Genomic DNA, 19,227 nt, shown 5'->3' on the forward strand with positions numbered 1-19,227 from the left:
TCAAGTATGCCTCCATAGGGAGAACCTTTCTCCTTTGGGTCAGAATAAGTGCCAATGAAATGCATGATCAGAGATCTCTCCTGAACATCAGGAGTGCTAGCTGATTCCGCAGCCAAAGAAATAGCAACCCAACAATGACCACTTGACTCGTTGACTAAAGTAATTTTGGATAACTGCATGGCCTTTGATTATCAACTTGCTGAGCAAGGAGGCATCTGTACTACAGCAAATAGTACCTGTTGGGCTTCCCTGGTGGCACAGTGGTTGAGAGTCCGCCTGCCAATGCAGGGGACACGGGTTCGTGCCCTGGTCTGGGAGGATCCCACGTGCCGCGGAGCGGCTGGGTCCGTGGGCCATGGCCGCTGAGCCTGCGCGTCCGGAGCCTGTGCTCCGCAACGGGAGAGGCCACAGCAGTGAGAGGCCCGCGTACCGCAAAAAAAAAAAAAAAAAAAAGTACCTGTTGCACATAGATAAGTGCCTCTGGAAAAACAGAAACTCAGTTACACAAAATCAGGGAACAAGCCCATTGGTTACAACTTCCACCTGATGGCCGGCCCTTGCCTGGTCTTTTGACCTATTTAGCTGATTACCTTCAGGTGTGGGCTCCTGGCTTAGCACCATCATACAAACTGAACTTATATTAAATTATGCTTCACATAATCATTTTTAAGCTTTGTGCCTGTTGCCTGTTAAATCTTTGTAGAAATAACTTGCCCAACTTAGCTCAACACTTCAAGATGATCTCCAATGCTTAAGACCTTGGTAAGATATAGAGGTTTGTTTGTTTTGTTTTGTTTTTTTGCGGTACGCGGGCCTCTCACTATTGTGGCCTCTCCCGTTGCGGAGCACAGGCTCCGGACGTGCAGGCTCAGCGGCCATGGCTCACGGGCCCAGCCGCTCCGCGGCATGTGGGATCTTCCCGGACCGGGGCACAAACCCGTGTCCCCTGCGTCGGCAGGCGGACTCTCAACCACTGCGCCACCAGGGAAGCCCTAGAGTTGGTTTTTTAAAATTTATTTATTTTTAATTTTATTTACTTTTGGCTGCGTTGGGTCTTCCTTGCTGCGCGCGGTCTTTCTCTAGTTGCGGCGAGTGGAGGCTACTCTTCATTGTGGTGCACGGGTTTTTCTTTGCGGTGGCTTTTCTTGTTGCTGAGCACGGGCTCTAGGCGCGCAGGCTTCACTAGTTGTGGCTCGCAGTCTCCAGAGCGCAAGCTCAGTAGTTGTGGTACACGGGCTTAGTCGCTCCGCGGCATATGGGATCTTCCTGGACCAGGGCTTGAACCCATGTCCCCTGCATTGGCAGGCGGATTCTTAACCGCTGCGCCACCAGGGAAGCCCCCTTTAAGGAAAGGTCTTGATCAAAAGGGGTAAATGTGAACATAAATAAAGGAAACTTCATTTTAAATGGAGTCAGGAAGCCCTAAAGGGGGGACTCTCAGTACAGGTAGCACCAGTTGCAGTCTGCATAATCAGCAGGAAGATAAGAATGTTACTTTTCTTCTGGTACAAGGGAGGACATTTTCACATAGGAATTTCACCTCCTGCTTTTAAAAGAAGGAAGATCCCTCCCAACTCCAGCAACAACACTCTAACCACCACTTGCAGCCAGAGAGAAAACTGCCACAATCTTGAACTCTCATTCTTCTCCAGAGAACTTTTCTTCAAACGGTCCCCCCGCAATTTCCTCCTAAAATCTAATAAAAGCAAGTTACTCTCCTTTGTTCTCTGGATTTGCCTATGATTCCCCATTGCTTGCTTGTCCCGAATTGTGATTCTCTGCTATTCCTGAATAAACCCACCTTGCTGGTAAAATAACTGGTTGCTTTATTTTTGAGGGTGACAATGTATATAAATATAAAATTACTATGTTGTACAGTTGAAAGTAATGTAACATTGTCAATTATGCTTCAATTTAAAAACGTTTTACAAAACTCTAAATAGCACAAGGAATCCCTACTTCCTAAATATCCTTCAGGATCAAACAGTTGCCTCCCTCCCCAACTTTCTGTCCTTACTCCTTCAATTCAGCTACCAAATTTGAAATGTGTCTTTAAATCTCTTTCTAAAAGACCCTAGAGCTGTTTCATAAAGTTGGTTGGTTTAGGTCTAAAAATGGGGCCTACCCTACCCTTTTAACAGCTTAGATGTTCAGTGCTTAGGTGCTTACTCTTTGAATGACTGAAATACTGTTTGGTAGCTTTAGTTTAAATAACAAGTAAACCAAATAGAACTATTTTTTCTAAACCTTGCTCCTCCACATTATCAGGTAAATGCTTTCTGTACTGCCTTTAAAGGAACTGGGAAGAGAAAAACAAAACTCATTGACAAATGGTGACAACGTGAAAATAATCAGCTGAGCTATCTGGACCAGAAGTTTCTCCATTTCATGGTGCTATCTTTAAAACTGTGTGGGGGCTTCCCTGGTGGCGCGGTGGTTGAGAGTCCGCCTGCCGATGCAGGGGACACGGGTTCGTGCCCCGGTCTGGGAGGATCCCGCATGCCGCGGAGCGGCTGGGCCCGTGAGCCGTGGCCGCTGGGCCTGCGCGTCCGGAGCCTGTCCTCCGCAACGGGAGAGGCCACAACAGTGAGAGGCCCGCGTAACGCATAAAAAAAAAAAAAAAAAAAAAAAAAAAAAAAAAAAAAAACTGTGTGGACTTCTTCAATCTTAGGATTCGTCCAAATTAAAGCAATCGAGCCCCCATTCTCATGTTGGTTTCTTCCGAACCTGCGCCCCATCCCCCATCCCCACCCCCACCCCCACGCCCGCCCCCGCCCCGGCCCTGGCGGTCATGCGCCAAAGACTGCAGCACCGGAGCTCACGGCCCGCAGGCGCGGCGGACCCCGCCCCGCACGCCCGGCGCGGGGAAGGGCTCGGGGCCAGGAGCCCGCCTCTGCGGCGGCCTAGCCGGGAGCCGAGTGGGTACGCCGGACCGGGGGAGGGGCCTGCGGCCATGGCACCGCCTGTGCCCGCCAGCCCCTCCCCGGACCGTTACTTAAGTGGCTCCCGCAGCGCCCCCACCTCAGTGCGTTACTTACCTCGACTCTTAGCTTGTCGAGGACGGTAACCGGGACCCGGCGTCTACTCCTGTTGCCTGCGCCTGCTGACCCGTAGCCACCATGGTGAGTGGACCGCCGGCCTCGCTCGGGAAAACGGGGAAAAGCGAGCCCGGGGGAGCGCGGAGGGCCTCTAGCTAGAGAGGGCTGGCGCCACCGCTGTTCATTTGGAGGGCGAAGAGCGAGGCGAGGGCCGAGGATGAGAGTAGATAGATCCCGTTTGTGGAGAACGGGTGGGGCCCGGGAAGAGGGAACGGAGGGAGCCCACCGCCTTTTTTTCTGGGACTCTGGAAGGGGATGGCGGGACACTAGCTCTCCTTCACCGTGGTTGGGGCTCTCATTTAGTCCTTAACTTCTGGGCGTGGTGCCCTGAAGACTGCATTCTTTTCCCGCGCGTTCCCATCCCCCTCTTCCCCCCAGCCTTTGGCGAGCGCGCGCGCGGCTCTCCCCGCCCTCACTTCCTCCTCAGCTCGAAAAGCGGAGGCGGGAAGGAGCTGGACACAAAAGCGCACGCGCGACCGTTACCTTCCCGCCAGGGAGTGGACGGGAGCCCGCCACTGCAGTGCGCACGCGCGCTGAAGGTCTATGGCTGGAGGGCGTGTCTCCTGTTTCCCAGAGTTCTTTCTTTTAAAAAAATAAAATCAGTAAGATGAATGTGGAGAAGGACTCCTTATTGGTGTACTGCGCTACGCCAGTGTATTAGAGCAGCTAGCTCCAACAGCCTGTAGAGGCCATCTGTCCCTCCCTGCCCTCTGCTGTGTTAGGAATGCGTGTGGGAGCAGGTGGTAGCGGTGAGGGGTTTTGAGGGAACAGAAATCGGATCTTGGTCCAGATCTGGGCCGCCGATAATCCCCTGCTGCGTCGTGACACATGTGGAGGTGCTGGACAGAACTCAATGGTTGGGCATGGCTGCGCCTCTGCAGACGTGGCTGTTGAGAGGCTCTGCAGCTGCGCGGCTCCACGAACCGCGGCGGGGAAGGGGGGGAGGGCGCGGGCGCGCGCACCCGGAATTGCTCATTCATCCTTTGCCGCAGAGCCCCACCCCTGGTCTCTGCAGCCAGACATTTCCTCTGCGCTCTTCTGGCCACGTGCTTCCCATGTTGGGAGCTGCCCAGAAATCTGGCCACCTACTCTAAAATGGGATTCTGGGGCCTGAGCGCTAGATGGATGACCTCCTCCGTATCTTGATCCTCCAAAGGAGGAAGCAATGACTAAGGTCTGTTCTTGGTCTGGAAAGAGGCCTTCCCAATTTAGAGGGGAAGAGGAAATTAATTAAAACTAATGGAGATAAAAAGTACAGCCCTTCTCCCTAGATTAAGAAAAAAAGCATTACACTGTAATTCGTTTTGAAAGAAAATTTGTAAGATTGTTTCCATAAACATTTTGTTCTGCTTCACAATCACCACTAATTGGGGTTTTGTTTTGTTTTGTTTTGTGCGGTACGCGGGCCTCTCACTGTTGTGGCCTCTCCCGTTGCGGAGCACAGGCTCCAGACGCACAGGGTCAGAGGCCATGGCTCACAGGCCCAGCCACTCCGTGGCATGTGGGATCTTCCCGGACCAGGATACGAACCCGTGTACCCTGCATCGCAGGCGGACTCTCAACCACTGTGCCACCAGGGAAGCCCCACTAATTGGTTTTAAATGTTTCTTTTTTCTCCCTCTCACAGCGTGAGTGCATCTCCATCCACGTTGGCCAGGCTGGTGTCCAGATCGGCAATGCCTGCTGGGAGCTCTACTGCCTGGAACACGGCATCCAGCCTGATGGCCAGATGCCAAGTGACAAGACTATTGGGGGAGGAGATGACTCCTTCAACACCTTCTTCAGTGAGACAGGCGCTGGCAAACATGTGCCCAGGGCAGTGTTTGTAGACCTGGAACCCACGGTCATTGGTGAGTTGACCTCAGTAACCCCAATGAGATCCTGGAGGTCTGGGACAGAAGGTGTGTCCTGGGGGCTCCACTGATGCCCTGGGGTCGAGCAGACTTGTGCAGGTTGTTAGTGATGGGTGGCTGCTTCGTTTTCCTTTTCCAGATGAAGTTCGCACTGGCACCTACCGCCAGCTCTTCCACCCTGAGCAGCTCATCACAGGCAAGGAAGATGCTGCCAATAACTATGCCCGAGGTCACTACACCATTGGCAAGGAGATCATTGACCTCGTCTTGGACCGAATTCGGAAACTGGTATGTTTATTCTCAAGAATAAAGTAAATTAATGAATCTAAGGGAGATATTTGAAATATGCTCTTTTTTTCAAATACAGAATTGAAATGTAATAAAGAGTGAGGTTAATCCTTTAAAGTTTTTTTAAAGTTCAATTAAAATATGAACTATTGATGTCATTTTATAAACATTAATGGAGATATTTTTAATAAATGCTGAGTAATTTAAGGAAGGTCTACATTTTTAAAAAAGTGTTTCTTGTCAGAATACAACCTAAGTCTTTGGAGTTAATATAAAAAGTGAAAATACTTATTATGATTATTATGATGGTATCACAAAGAGCAATAACTGTTTTTTCTATTCTTCTTTTGTAACAGGCTGACCAGTGCACAGGTCTTCAGGGCTTCTTGGTTTTCCACAGCTTTGGCGGGGGAACTGGTTCCGGGTTCACCTCCCTGCTGATGGAACGTCTCTCTGTCGATTATGGCAAGAAGTCCAAGCTGGAGTTCTCCATTTACCCAGCCCCTCAGGTTTCCACAGCTGTAGTTGAGCCCTACAACTCCATCCTCACCACTCACACCACCCTGGAGCACTCTGATTGTGCCTTCATGGTAGACAATGAGGCCATCTATGACATCTGTCGTAGAAACCTTGACATTGAGCGCCCAACCTACACAAATCTTAACCGCCTTATTAGCCAGATTGTTTCCTCCATCACCGCTTCCCTGCGATTTGATGGAGCCCTGAATGTTGATCTGACAGAATTCCAGACCAACCTGGTGCCCTATCCCCGCATCCACTTCCCTCTGGCCACATATGCCCCTGTCATCTCTGCTGAGAAAGCCTACCATGAACAGCTTTCTGTAGCAGAGATCACCAATGCTTGCTTTGAGCCAGCCAACCAGATGGTGAAATGCGACCCTCGCCATGGTAAATACATGGCTTGCTGCCTGTTGTACCGTGGCGATGTGGTTCCCAAAGATGTCAATGCTGCCATTGCCACCATCAAGACCAAGCGCAGCATCCAGTTTGTGGACTGGTGCCCCACTGGCTTCAAGGTTGGCATTAATTACCAGCCTCCCACTGTGGTACCTGGTGGAGACCTGGCCAAAGTACAGCGAGCTGTGTGCATGCTGAGCAACACCACAGCCATCGCTGAGGCCTGGGCTCGCCTGGACCACAAGTTTGACCTGATGTATGCCAAGCGTGCCTTTGTTCACTGGTACGTGGGTGAGGGCATGGAGGAAGGAGAGTTTTCTGAGGCCCGTGAGGACATGGCTGCCCTTGAGAAGGATTATGAGGAGGTTGGTGTGGATTCTGTTGAAGGAGAGGGAGAGGAAGAAGGAGAGGAATACTAATTACCGTTCCTTTCAGCCCTGCAGCATGTCATATGCAGAACTTCAGCAACATTAGCTGACAGGAGTAAAAGCTTTCTGACTAGATTGTCTTCACTTTGAGCTGTGATCATGTATTGCTTTTCCATGTGTACCTGTAAGATTTTTCTGTCATGTCTGAAAAGTAAAGGCTTTAAGAAAGAAAATTCTGTTCTTCTAAATTGATTTCTCCAATTCAAGATGTGCTACCACTGCTACACCTGAAAGTCTGCAACAGGGTGGTAATATCAAGGATTTCACTCTAGAAGTCTCTATGGGGGGGAAGGAGCACATTGGTCTGGAAAAACAGAAGAGCTGGATTCTGAAACTGGTCTGTTAACTTCACCTTAACCACCTTAACCAAGATTCTTTGTTTTCAGACGTACACCTAATTTTTAAAAAATTTTTTATTGGAGTATAGTTTATCTACAATGTTGTGTTTCAGGTGTATAGCACAGTGAATCACTTACACATACATCCACTCTTGGATCAACCAGTGTTGAAATCCAGGTCAGGGGACTTGGGAAGATGTAAATTCAGATGAGAGTGGTTTTGCTAATCTAGATCTTCAAGTTACTGGGTAATTACAAGTTAGGTATGGGAAGTAATTTTTAATATGCTACAAATACTGCTGTTTAAAGAGGCCTGCTAACCTATCGGGAACAAAAAAATCTTAGTGACCCTTGAACAGGTAAACATCAAGCTGGAGAATATTTGAGCAGGAAGATGTAAAAGCTGTTTCCTGCCTGTAGGGAGGATGGGAGAAGAAAAGTTGCAGGATCAGAATGCTGGTAATCAAAAATCCTAGTATAGAAAAAAGGGAGTAAGCTTTGTGCACGTGTGGGAAAGCGGCTGAGTGGGGGCTTTACAAGGGATGAAATGGCAACATTTGCAAAGGTTAGGATAAAAGTTTACAAATTATAGCACTTGGCATAGTTTGCATTCTTTGCGGTGTATAGTTTGGCTACATCTAAAGTTGACTATAGAGATAGGTCAAATCCTCTGCATCTCATTTGCCTCCAAGAAGATGTACATTTCAAATTCAGGAAGCACAGGGATTATTAAGGTCTGAAGACATTGATGTTTTGGTTTAAGAGTAGAGAAGACCAAAATTTTATCAGTTTTTTCCCTAGTCCATAAATCCTATAGACTTAAAAATAGCTGTCCTCAACTGAAAAAGTCAGTCTAGACATTTCAGAGAGAAAGCTCAGTTGGGTGGCACAGCAACACCCATATAGCCAGATACCACAGGTCCCAGGGGAAGGCAGATCCCAGGACTTTAAAGCACTGAGGGGAATCCTAAGGGAATTAGTGACCAAATGCAGTTAGGATTTTGAGTTATTGTTGAACTCTCAGACCATCTTGAGAGATGACTAAAGAACCTTTGGGAAGTCGTTCTGTTCTTTTCTGCAGTACAAGAGGGAAAGAACTAGGCTGGAGCCTGGGAAACGAAATTACAGAGAAGAGCTTTTCAGGAAAAGCACACACTAGGTATCCAGTGTGCCATGGTGCTTTTTTTTTTTTTAGGAGTTTTGAGGTGCAAGGCAGGGGCAGGATAGAGAAGAAGCCAGGGTTTCAACTATATCTAATGTTTTGTTTTTTTGTTTGGGGGGAGGGGTGTTTGTATTTTTAAGAAAAGATCTGTAGTAAGTAAAGCGTTATGACTGCTTGGGTGGTAGGTACATAGGTGTTTTCAATGCCGTTATCTATTGCCCCAAAACTTTGTGGCTTAATGTATGTGTTTAAAAAAGAAAAAACTATATATAAAACCTCATGCAGTTGCTGAGGGTCAGGAATTCAGGAGCATCTTAGCTGGATGGTTAGGATTTCTCATAAGGTTTCAGTAAAGCTGTTGACTGAGGGTACAGTTATCTGAATGCTTGATTGGAGCTGGAGGTTTGGTTCACATGCCGGGCAAGTTGGTGCTGGTTGTTGGCAGGTCGCCTTAGTTCACCACATGGACCTCTCCATAGGACTGCTTGAGTGTCCTCATGACATGGGAGCAGTCTTCCCCCAGAGTGAGCTGAGAGAAGGTAAGTTGAGTACCACAGTCTTATGACCTGACCTCGAAAGTCACACTCATTTCTACAATATCCTATTTGTAACACATGTCAGTCCTGTTCAATGTGGGAGGAAACTACACAATGATAGGAGGCAAGGATCAGTGGGAGTTATATACAAAACCTTAAGGGTTAATGTTTCTATCAAATAGAATACCAATTATATCCTTTTTTCCTGTATGCTTGAAATATTTCTTTTTTTTAAAAGAGAAGAAACCTATAGAGGGAAGGGATTTTCCATTTTCTACAATTCAAACTCCAATTTCAGTGTCTTTGCTTGTTTTTTAGAACAGACACCTCCTACCTACACTCCTAAACTATCCAGTCCCCTTTATACCCTAGTTATTTGGTTGTTGATTTGACTTGCTGCTCATATTCAGTATTTCCCTCTGTCCCCTCTGTTCCCAATCTTATAGGTCAAGATGATAACTAGCAGGTACTAGTAGTCAAAGCCTTTGGTAATATGAGATACTAAGTGTGGGACATGGGGGTGGGAAATGGTTATATTGAAATGCTGAGGCAATCAGGAAATGCCATCAAGCATTCCTTTGGTGGGGGGATTGGGAGTCTTATTATCTACATCTTTGCCCCAGCAGCAATCGCAGTGCCTGGTAAGGTTTAGGGCTCACAGAGTACTTTAATGGAAGTCAAAATAAATAATGATTATTTATTTCACTCAAGCCAGATTCTTTATTGCTCTCTTTAATATAAACAGCAAACTCTAGAGTTTTGTAAAACACATTCACTTTCTTTCCAGGCCCAAGTCTCTTAGCACCCTCTGAGAAATTGAGCCTCAGGGTAGAGAGGCCTTGGAAACAGATTGACTGAGACACTTGATTCCTTGTTCTGTCACTAGTCGGGCTCTCTGAACCTTCTGGGCCTGTTTCCCCTTTTGCACTATAGAGTTCCATCCTGTCTTTCTCCAGGTGTGTGGGGAGTTGAGGGGTGGCAAATAGGGCAATCAAGTCTGGAAGGACTTGTAAGCTTAGAGTTGTGTGTCCAAGCTTGGGAAGTGAGGGGCAGGATACCTCAGGACCTGACAGCTCTGCTCAGCAGGACACCAGAGCTACTGCCAAGGAAGAATGAACCATTTATTTAGAAAAGAAATAGAAATAAAGCCCAAGAAGGGTTTACTTAGAGATGGTGAGGGTGATAATACTGATAATGATTGTTAACAACATCAACCTTCAATTTACACCCACCCACATTTAAAAAAATTTTTTTAATTTATAATTATTTATTTTTGGTTGCATTGGGTCTTCATAGCTACGAGTGGGCTTTCTCTAGTGTCAAGCAGGGGCTGCTCTTCGTTGTGGTACGCGGGCTTCTCATTGCGGTGGCTTCTCGTTGCGGAGCACAGACTCTAGGCATGTGGGCTTCAGTAGTTGTGGCATGCAGGCTCAGTGGTTGTGGCTCTCAGGCTCTAGAGCACAGGCTCAGTAGGTGTGGTGCACAGGCTTAGTTGCTCTACGGCATGTGGGATCTTCCCAGGCCAGGGCTCGAACCCATGTCGCCTGCACTGGCAGGCAGATTCTTAACCACTGCGCCACCAGGGAAGTCCACATTTTACAAAATTTTAACACCATAATATAATGCTTAAGTGCCTTCACAACCCAGCATTCTCAACCTCACTGAGGTGACCTTAAAATGGGAGGAGCCCACTTCGTGTTTTACAGAGGACAGATTCAGTTGGCAGGGAAGAAGGGAAGTGATACCACAGCCCTGGTCCTACCTTGTAGGACCAGGTTCCTTAAATATTGCCTGCCAAAAAGCCACAAGAAATAGGGGTCTTTTAGCCCTATGGAGGACCAGGGCTATGATTTAGGGACACGCTCAGATTAAGAGTTTGAGGGAGGGAGGAGAGAGATGCCATTTTCCCCTCCCAGTCCCATCAAATTCCTGGCAAATTCCTTAATGCCCTGCAGATGGCACCACTGACAAGGAGTTCTCTGCCCAGAAAAGTCAAGCTCGGATTTGTGAACTCTGCTCTCCCTGTCACTTTGGAGCTGAGCCTAAAAGATAACACCACAAACAGGAAGTGACTGACCTGGCATTCCTGCCATTCAAGGGCTTGTCACTTTTTGTTCTGTCCATTCCTGGAGGCAGCTGAGCCTCCTGCTAGGTCACTGTGAATCAGTCAGCCACAGGAATCCCCACACTGCTGGAGCTCTTGACTTCAGCTCCTGCCTCTAGGGTGCTTCCCAGGGTGGAATGAGTTTAAAAATATGGCCTTGGGGTCAACATGTAATAATGGAGGAGCATGTTGCCAGATCAAACTGAACTCAATACGGATACAAAATTAATAACCACCTGATGATGTGGACATCATCATGTAGATACAGATGTCACTGTGTTTCAGGGGCCAGCTTCTTCCTCTCTGCCAAAATAAATACCCTACCCCACCCATCCATCCCTCAACTGACCAACCCATCTCCCAACTGACAGCCTGCTGTATGTTACTGTGTCCAGCAGTGATGGAATTAAGCCTATCACCTCATTCCTGGGGCCTTCGAACACTCTTCTCTCTGCCTATAATACCTTTTACAACCGTAACTGATCCCACCACTTTTGCCCAGTTAACTCATACTCTCTTCCTTTGATGATGAAAACCCAAGTGTCTCCTATTCAAGGCCTTGAAGGCTAGGTAAGACTAGGTCAGATTCTCGATTATATATTTTCATAGTCTAAGAATTAATTTTGAGCAAAAGCAGATTCATACTTTTAACTCTGAAAGCTAGAGGTGACTGTCCCTATGCTACCTTCATTTCTTCCCCAGACCCAAAGATTTAAGATGCCTCAGGAAGACACCATAGGGTGGACAGTGATATCAAATGGAGGTAGAAGGGAAAGCTGCTGTTCTGTTCTAAAGATTCTTCATAAATAATATCCTTCAGGGACTTCCCTGGTGGTCCAGTGGCTAAGACAGCATGCTCCCAATGCAGGGGGCCTGGGTTTGATCCCTGGTCAGAGAAGTAGATCCCACATGCCACAAATAAGAGTTTGTGTGCCGCAACTAAAAGACCCCACATGCTTCAACAAAGATCCCACAAGACGCAACCTAGACCCAGGGCAGCCCAATAAATATTTTTTTAAAAAAGTGCTTCAGCCTGTCTCTGGCCCAGCTTTAAGGTCTCAGCTCTAATGTCTCATGGTACTAGCATGCAGGAACTTCTACTGGCTCACATTGGTCAAATGCATGTGTGCCATGAGTGAAGGTGTGACCCAGCTGCCAGAACAGGCTGATGTCACCTTAGACATTCCTTCTATACAACACTGTGTAAAGCTAGGCAAGTGAGCGTTCCCACTATCCTCTTCACTGGTCACCCTACCATGCAAATTGTTACCCGTTTCTGGGCACCTCAAGAAGGATACGGACAGACAAGCGAGTTTCCTCCAAGGGGTAAGTAGAATGGCAAGGGGTACTGGGTAAAGCAACTCAGAGAAATGAGGATGTTTAGATTACAAGAGAAACCCATGAAGAGTTGTTGTCCAGAAATGGCAGCAGACTCATTCCTTAAAACCCAGAGAGCACAGTAAAGGATGAGGAAGAACAATGCAGCTCACTTTGTAACAATTAGCTAGGCCCAACAATGGACCACAGCGCCATCCACGTCATGAAGGACAAACAGGCAGAACTGAAGACTTCTAGTATCCTTCTAAGATTCCCAGAGTCTAAGATTTCACAAATTTTCCTGGTGTCTCAAGCCAATCTTTAATTATGACTATTCTCTCAAGTATTTTTGGAGAAGTCAGAGATAGGTAGGAACAAAGGAACAGAATCTCTCAAAACATGTTTCTTAAACCCTTTCCCTCACCCCTGCCAACAACAAAAACAACAAAAGTTCTCAGACCCAGAGAGGCCTTGCCTAATGGGAACCTCTGGTTTTCTGGCTTCCCTGGCAACCTAGACAAGAGGGCAATTCCGAAGTTGCTGGTCTATTTCTAGGAATTAGTCCAATTTCCATCAGAGATAAGGAAGAAGGTTTATAGCCTGTCTTAGTTTGGACTGCTATAACAAAATACCATGGATCAGATAGTGTAAACAACAAACATTTATTTCTCAAAGATTTGGAGACTGGTAAATCCAAGATCAAGGTGCTAGCAGATTCAGTGTCAAGTGAGAGCCCTCTTCCTGGCTTGCAGATGGCTGGCGGTCTTCTTGCTGCGTCCTCATGTGGAGAAGAAAATAAAACTTTACTCCCTTCCTCTTCTTATAAAGATGATAATCCCAGGACTTCCCTCATCATCCAGTGGTTAAGACTCCACACTCCCAATGCAGGGGGCATGGGTTCAAGCCCTGGTGGGAGATCTTGCAGCAGTGGCTGTCCCCCCCCACAAAAAAAGATAATCCCATCATGAGGGCTGTACCTCTTGACCTCATCTAAACCTGATTACCTCCCAAAGGCCTCACCTCCTAATACATCACATTGAGGGTCACAGTTTTAACATATACATTTTTGGGGGACATATTCAGTCCATGGTATTCTTAGAGTGAGCAGGAATTTTTCCGTATTTATTGTGTTTTCTGTGGGAAAATTAGGACATGTAGGTAAGCAAAGAGAAAATGAAAATAACCTATAATCTGAATGAAAAGTTTTTGAAGTTTTCATTTAAAGAAAAGAGCAACTTTTCCTAATGCCCCTTTCTGTCCCTCTCCCAACCCAGTCACCTGTGGGATGGGTGGCCCTGGGCCTTCTGTCTGCTCCTCTCAAAGTGCTGTTCGGCAATAAGTCTTCATCATTTGGAAGCTCAAAGGTAGCCCCACAGGAAGGAGCAGAACAGTGAGCCCTCTAGATACAAATGGAAGGTACCAGGGTTATTGAGGATACTGAAGTTCAAGTTTTAGCCTTCTATTACACTAAGTATCTAAGCAGTAGAGTAATGAAGGGAATACAGAACTAGGGGGGTATATCTACTAAGAGGCAACTACAGAATACTGGGAAAAAAGGAGGCTTTGGAGTCAGAGAGACCAAGTTCAAATCCCAGTTACACCACTTACTATTGTAGGTCCTTGTACAAGATACTTAATCTCTTTGAACTGTTTCCTCATCTATTAAAAAAAAATAAAGTCTATTTTGTAGGATCCTTGTGACACCAAATAAACTAATCTTTGTAAAGTATCTGTTAATGCTTAGCACTTAGAGGAGGCTCAGTCTGGATTAGTTCCCTTCCCTGTGTTGCTTGAGAACATTGAAATGTACTCTCTACAGTCAAGATGGCCCCTTTCCTACTAAGAATAGGTAATTTATCTCCTGGACAGATCAAATCCACAAACATTCTTTCAAGTGTTCACTGGGAGAACTGCACTGGGTTAAGAACTGGTGTTGGAATGAAAGGGGTGTATTAGATGCCAAATACAGGTTTCCAACTCTGTAAGGGGAGAGGAAAGGAGAAAACACATAAATGGAGGTAAAGTTAAACAACACAAAAGATTTAAATAACACCTCAAGGTAATGAATGGTCCGAGACAGTGCATATATGTCTAACTGGTCACTGAACTATACAACTGGATGTTGCTTTGGGAGTTTAGATAAGGAGGAAATCCCTTCAAGAAAAGTTGGAAGAAAAGATATTTGGGTTGAGGCTTGGAAGTAGATAGGATTTGGACAAAAGGAGATTTGGTAAGTTTATTATTATTTACTTATTCAGATTGATTCAATCTATTTTGTTAACCAGATTGTCTTTTTTTGAAATTTAATTTAATTTATTTTTTATACAGCAGGTTATTAGTTATCTATTTTATACATATTAGTGTATACATGTCAATCCCAATCTCCCAATTCATCCCACTACCACCACCACCACCACCATCCCCCTTAGCGTCCATACGTTTGTTCTCTACATCTGTGTCTCTATTTCTGCCTTGCAAACCGGTTCATCTGTACTGTTTTTCTAGATTCCACATATATGCGTTAATATGCAATATTTGTTTTTCTATTTCTGACTTACTGCACTCTGTATGACAGTCTCTAGGTCCATCCACATCTCTACAAATGACCCAATTTTGTTCCTTTTTATGGCTGAGTAATATTTCATTGTATATATATGTACTACATCTTCTTTATCCATTCATCTGTTGATGGGCATTTAGGTTGCTTCCATAACCTGGCTATTGTAAATAGTGCTGCAGTGAACATTGGGGTGCATGTGTCTTTTTGAATTATGGTTTTCTCTGGGTATATGTCCAGTAGTGGGATTGCTGGATTATATGGTAATTCTATTTTTAGTTTTTTAAGGAACCTCCATACTGTTCTCCATAGTGGCTGTATCAATGTACATTCCCACCAACAGTGCAAGAGGGTTCCCTTTACTCCACACCCTCTCCAGCATTTGTTGTTTGTAGATTTTCTGAAGATGCCCATTCTAACTGGTGTGAGGTGATACCTCATTGTAGTTTTGATTTGCATTTCTCTAATAATTAGTGATGTTGAGCAGCTTTTCATGTGCCTCTTGGCCATCTGTATGTCTTCTTTGGAGAAATGTCTATTTAGGTCTTCTGCCCATTTTTGGATTGGGTTGTTTGTTTTTTTAATATTGAGCTGCATGAGCTGTTTATATATTTTGGAGATTAATCCTTTGTCCGTTGATTCATTTGCAAATATTTTCTCCCATTCTTCGGGTTGTCTTTTCATCTTGTTTATAGTTTCCTTTGCTGTGCAAAAGCTTTTAAGTTTCATTAGGTCCCATTTGTTTATTTTTGTTTTTATTTCCATTACTCTAGGAGGTGGGTCAAAAAAGATCTTGCTGTGATTTATGTCAAAGAGTGTTCTTCCTATGTTTTCCTCTAAGAGTTTCATAGTGTGCAGTCTTACATTTAGGTCTTTAATCCATTTTGAGTTTATTTTTGTGTATGGTGTTAGAGAGTGTTCTAATTTCATTCTTTCGCATGTAGCTGTCCAGTTTTCCCAGCACCACTTATTGAAGAGACTGTCTTTTCTCCATCATATATCCTTGCCTCCTTTGTCATAGATTAGTTGACCATAGGTGTGTGGGTTTATCTCTGGGCTTTCTATCCTGTTCCATTGATCTATATTTCTGTTTTTGTGCCAGTACCATATTGTCTTGATTACTGTAGCTTTGTAGTATAGTCTGAAGTCAGGGAGTCTGATTCCTCCAGCTCCATTTTTTTCCCTCAAGATTGCTTTTGTTATTTGGGGTCTTTTGTGTCTCCATACAAATTTTAAGATTTTTTTGTTCTAGTTCTGTAAAAAATGCCATTTGATAGGGATTGCATTGAGTTTGTAGATTGCTTTGGGTAGTATAGTCATTTTCACAATATTTATTCTTCCAATGCAAGAACATGGTATATCTCTCCATCTGTTTGTGTCATCTTTGATTTCTTTCATCAGGGTCTTATAGTTTTCTGAGTACAGGTCTTTTACCTCCTTAGGTAGGTTTTTTCCTAGGTATTTTATTCTTTTTGTTGCAATGGTGAATGGGATTGTTTCCTTAATTTCTCTTTCTGATCTTTCGTTGTTAGTGTATAGGAATGCAAGAGATTTCTGTGCATTAATTTTGTATCCTGCAACTTTACAAGATTTGGTAAGTTTAAAAAGAGAACGTGTTAAAAAAAAAAAAAGAGAACGTGTAGTGTCTTTTTGCATAGTGTTCTGAGTGGTAATTTAGTAAACAAAAGCTTTCACCAATTCTAAACATAGGCAATGGAAAAAAGTTATTGTGCTTCCCATGGATTTGTAAACAAGGACTCAAGGACCTGTGGGCAAATAAATCAGATTGCTGCTGGGCTCAAAACTACTTTCTCAAGGGAAGTCTTCTAGATTCTTTCTCTCAGTTCTGAGCTCAAGTTTGTCTTATACTATGAGGTTTCCAGTTTATTTGTTTATTGATATTTTGCCTCTTAAAGTTCACTTCAGTTGTACATTCTGGATGATGATAAGTCTCTAAGCAGAGTTTATGCTAGCCAACTGTTGAAAGAATCAGCTGTAATAGTCTGTGACTTGGGTGATGTCACAGCACCTTGTAAACTGTAAAGGACAGTGAGCATTAGATTCATAGATTTGGAAGTAATCTTAAGGGTCTTCCAGTTTTGCAAATGAGATCAAGCATAGCCCAGGATGACAGTGCTAGAACCAGAACCCAGCTCTTCTGATAATTAGCAATGCCTGCCATCTTTCTCACTACATTTACCAATATTTGAGCACCTACATGAATTAGACATGGGGCTAAGAGCTAAGGAAATAACCACATTCAAAACAAATATGATTATTTCCCTTTAGGAGCCTATACGGGGGAAACAAACAAATGCAAACAAATTAAATTATGGCAACTTGTGATAAATGAAATTACAAAAATAGGTTGCTTTAGATAAGGCAGTGGGGTAACATTTAAGCTCAAACCTGAAGGAGACCAGAGCCAACCAAAAGTGAATTGGGAAGAAGCAGGGGGAAGGGGAGCGCTCTTCCAGGCAGAGGAAACAGCAAGTGCAGAGCCCTGGGGAAGAAAAGAGCTTCGCAGGGTCCACCAGGAACTGACCAAAGGTCAGGGTGAAGATGATGCCAAATTGAAGCAGTAGAGAGGTGCTAGCTCACAGGTCACAAACTCAAATGCACAGCTGGGCTGACAAGGGCATGTTTGTTCAAATTTATTAAAGATTCTGTGAGCCAAACAAAACACAGCATGTCTAATGCAGCCCAGAGGCCACCATTTGGTAACCCCTGAGGGCCTTTTTTTTTTTTTTTTTTGGCAGCGCCTCGAGGCTTGTGGAATCTTAGTTTCCAGACAAGGGATTGAATCTGGGCCCTCGGCAGTGAAAGTTCTAACCACTTGGACTGCCAGGGAATTCCCAGGGCTTGGTATTCTTACTATAAGGCAGGTGAATTTCTAAGTGCAAATGGATTGCTTTTGAGGGATTTTGAGCAGGGGCAGATCTTATTTGTGTTTTAACAAGATTGTTAAAGTACTTTGGCTTGAGATAAAGATAAGAGTTAAGCACCAGGGTCAGCAACAGGCCCAAGCCACCTCCCTGTGCTCTCCTTTCCTTCCCTGCAACAGAGCCAAGGACCCAGCCAGCTATATTCTCTTTCTATCTCTGCCCACTCTCCTCATTGGATTCTCTTCACTCCAAGCTTGGTTGCTAAAAGGGAAATCAGCTATTCACGTCCTCTCATTATCTTGCTACTACCAAAGACATATATATATACATACATACATACACATGTGTAGTATATTATATATAACATACACACAAATACAAATATGTATGTATATACGAGTATATGCTTTTTATTTCCCAAGGTTCTACTTCAAATCACTGGGGAAACAGAATAGAGATAAAGGTACATGCCCTGTTTCAAGAGTACAGAATTCATTTGTTCATTCTGGCCCCTGACTCTTGCTCAGATAGTAACGGGACACAGTCTAGTCCTTTAGAATTGCGCTCTTATTCTTCAGTGGGGGGCTTTGCAAAACTCAGCCCTTCTTTTAAGTTTCCCTGTACTGCTCCCTCCATTTTAGAGGAAGGGTTTAACTCCACGAAGGTGGGACTTCCCAAACAGTACATGTATCAAGGTCATAGGAAGGTAACTTGCATCCCTTGTGACAACATCTCACCATTTTCTAATCTCTAAAATGCTAATCATACCTTTCCCTGGGTAAAATGAGATAAAATCTATAAAGTGAGTGGCACATAGTAGGTGGTCAGCTAATGTTTGACTCAGCCCATGATCCCCTGTGGGCATTTCCTCACAAAGTTTCAGATGGATATTTCTGTAGTTTCTTATCCACTTTTCTTTGGTATTTGTTCTAGCACACACTAGGGCTCCCACAAAAGTGACTGAGTGAAAACTTGGCGGCAGTGGGTTCCTCACCCCACAATAAACACTTTCAGAAAATGCTACTACACAATGGAATATTACTCAGCCATAAAAAGGAACGAAATTGGGTCATTTGTAGAGACGTGGATGGATCTAGAGACTGTCATACAGAGTGAAGTAAGTCAGAAAGAGAAAAACAAATATCCTGTATTAACGCATATATGTGGAACCTAGAAAAATGGTACAGATGAACCTGTTTTCAGGGCAGAAATAAAGACACAGATGTAGAGAACAAACGTATGGACACCAAGGGGGGAAAGCGGGAGGGGATGGTGGTGGTGCTGGTGGTATGAATTGGGAGATTGGGATTGACATATATACACTAATATGTATAAAATAGATAACTAATAAGAACCTGCTGTATAAAAAAATAAATTAAAAAAGAAAAAAAGAAAATGCTACTACGGGCCTTTTGTTACTGAGCAGCCGTACCTTTCAGAACCCTATGGTGCGCTCACATTCCACCTGGGTGGCCTGATCCAAATGGCTTATTTAACCAAGGTCACACTCGTTGCTTATCAACTACGGGAGGTGAAAAAGACTGTTGCTTAGTTTTAGAACGAGCACCGGTAAGCCCCAAAGATCCCGCCTTCCACGGGGAGAGCCTATCAGCGTTCCTCTAGCGAAGAGCGGCAGCTCAGTAGGACCCAATGAGTTCCGCTCCCTGGAATGATCCCGCCCATCCGTTGTGTTGTCACTCTGCCTCTTGCAAAATAGAACCGGGACTTGCGCTTCCTCTTAGC

The 19,227-nt window shown here is 44.8% G+C and overlaps 1 protein-coding gene across 1 annotated transcript; it reads left to right on the plus strand.

The window, feature by feature from the left end:
* Positions 1–2,905: 2,905 nt before the first annotated feature.
* On the plus strand, positions 2,906–6,758 carry LOC136130418 (tubulin alpha-1B chain). Its single transcript, XM_065886736.1, has 4 exons — positions 2,906–3,122; positions 4,726–4,948; positions 5,091–5,239; positions 5,596–6,758. The coding sequence occupies exons 1-4, from the start codon at positions 3,120–3,122 to the stop codon at positions 6,574–6,576; spliced, it is 1,356 nt and encodes a 451-aa protein (XP_065742808.1). The 5' UTR covers positions 2,906–3,119; the 3' UTR covers positions 6,577–6,758.
* The last annotated feature ends 12,469 nt before the right edge of the window (positions 6,759–19,227 follow it).

This window comes from Phocoena phocoena, chromosome 11, assembly GCF_963924675.1.
Source record: "Phocoena phocoena chromosome 11, mPhoPho1.1, whole genome shotgun sequence".
NCBI classification, from domain to species: domain Eukaryota; kingdom Metazoa; phylum Chordata; class Mammalia; order Artiodactyla; family Phocoenidae; genus Phocoena; species Phocoena phocoena.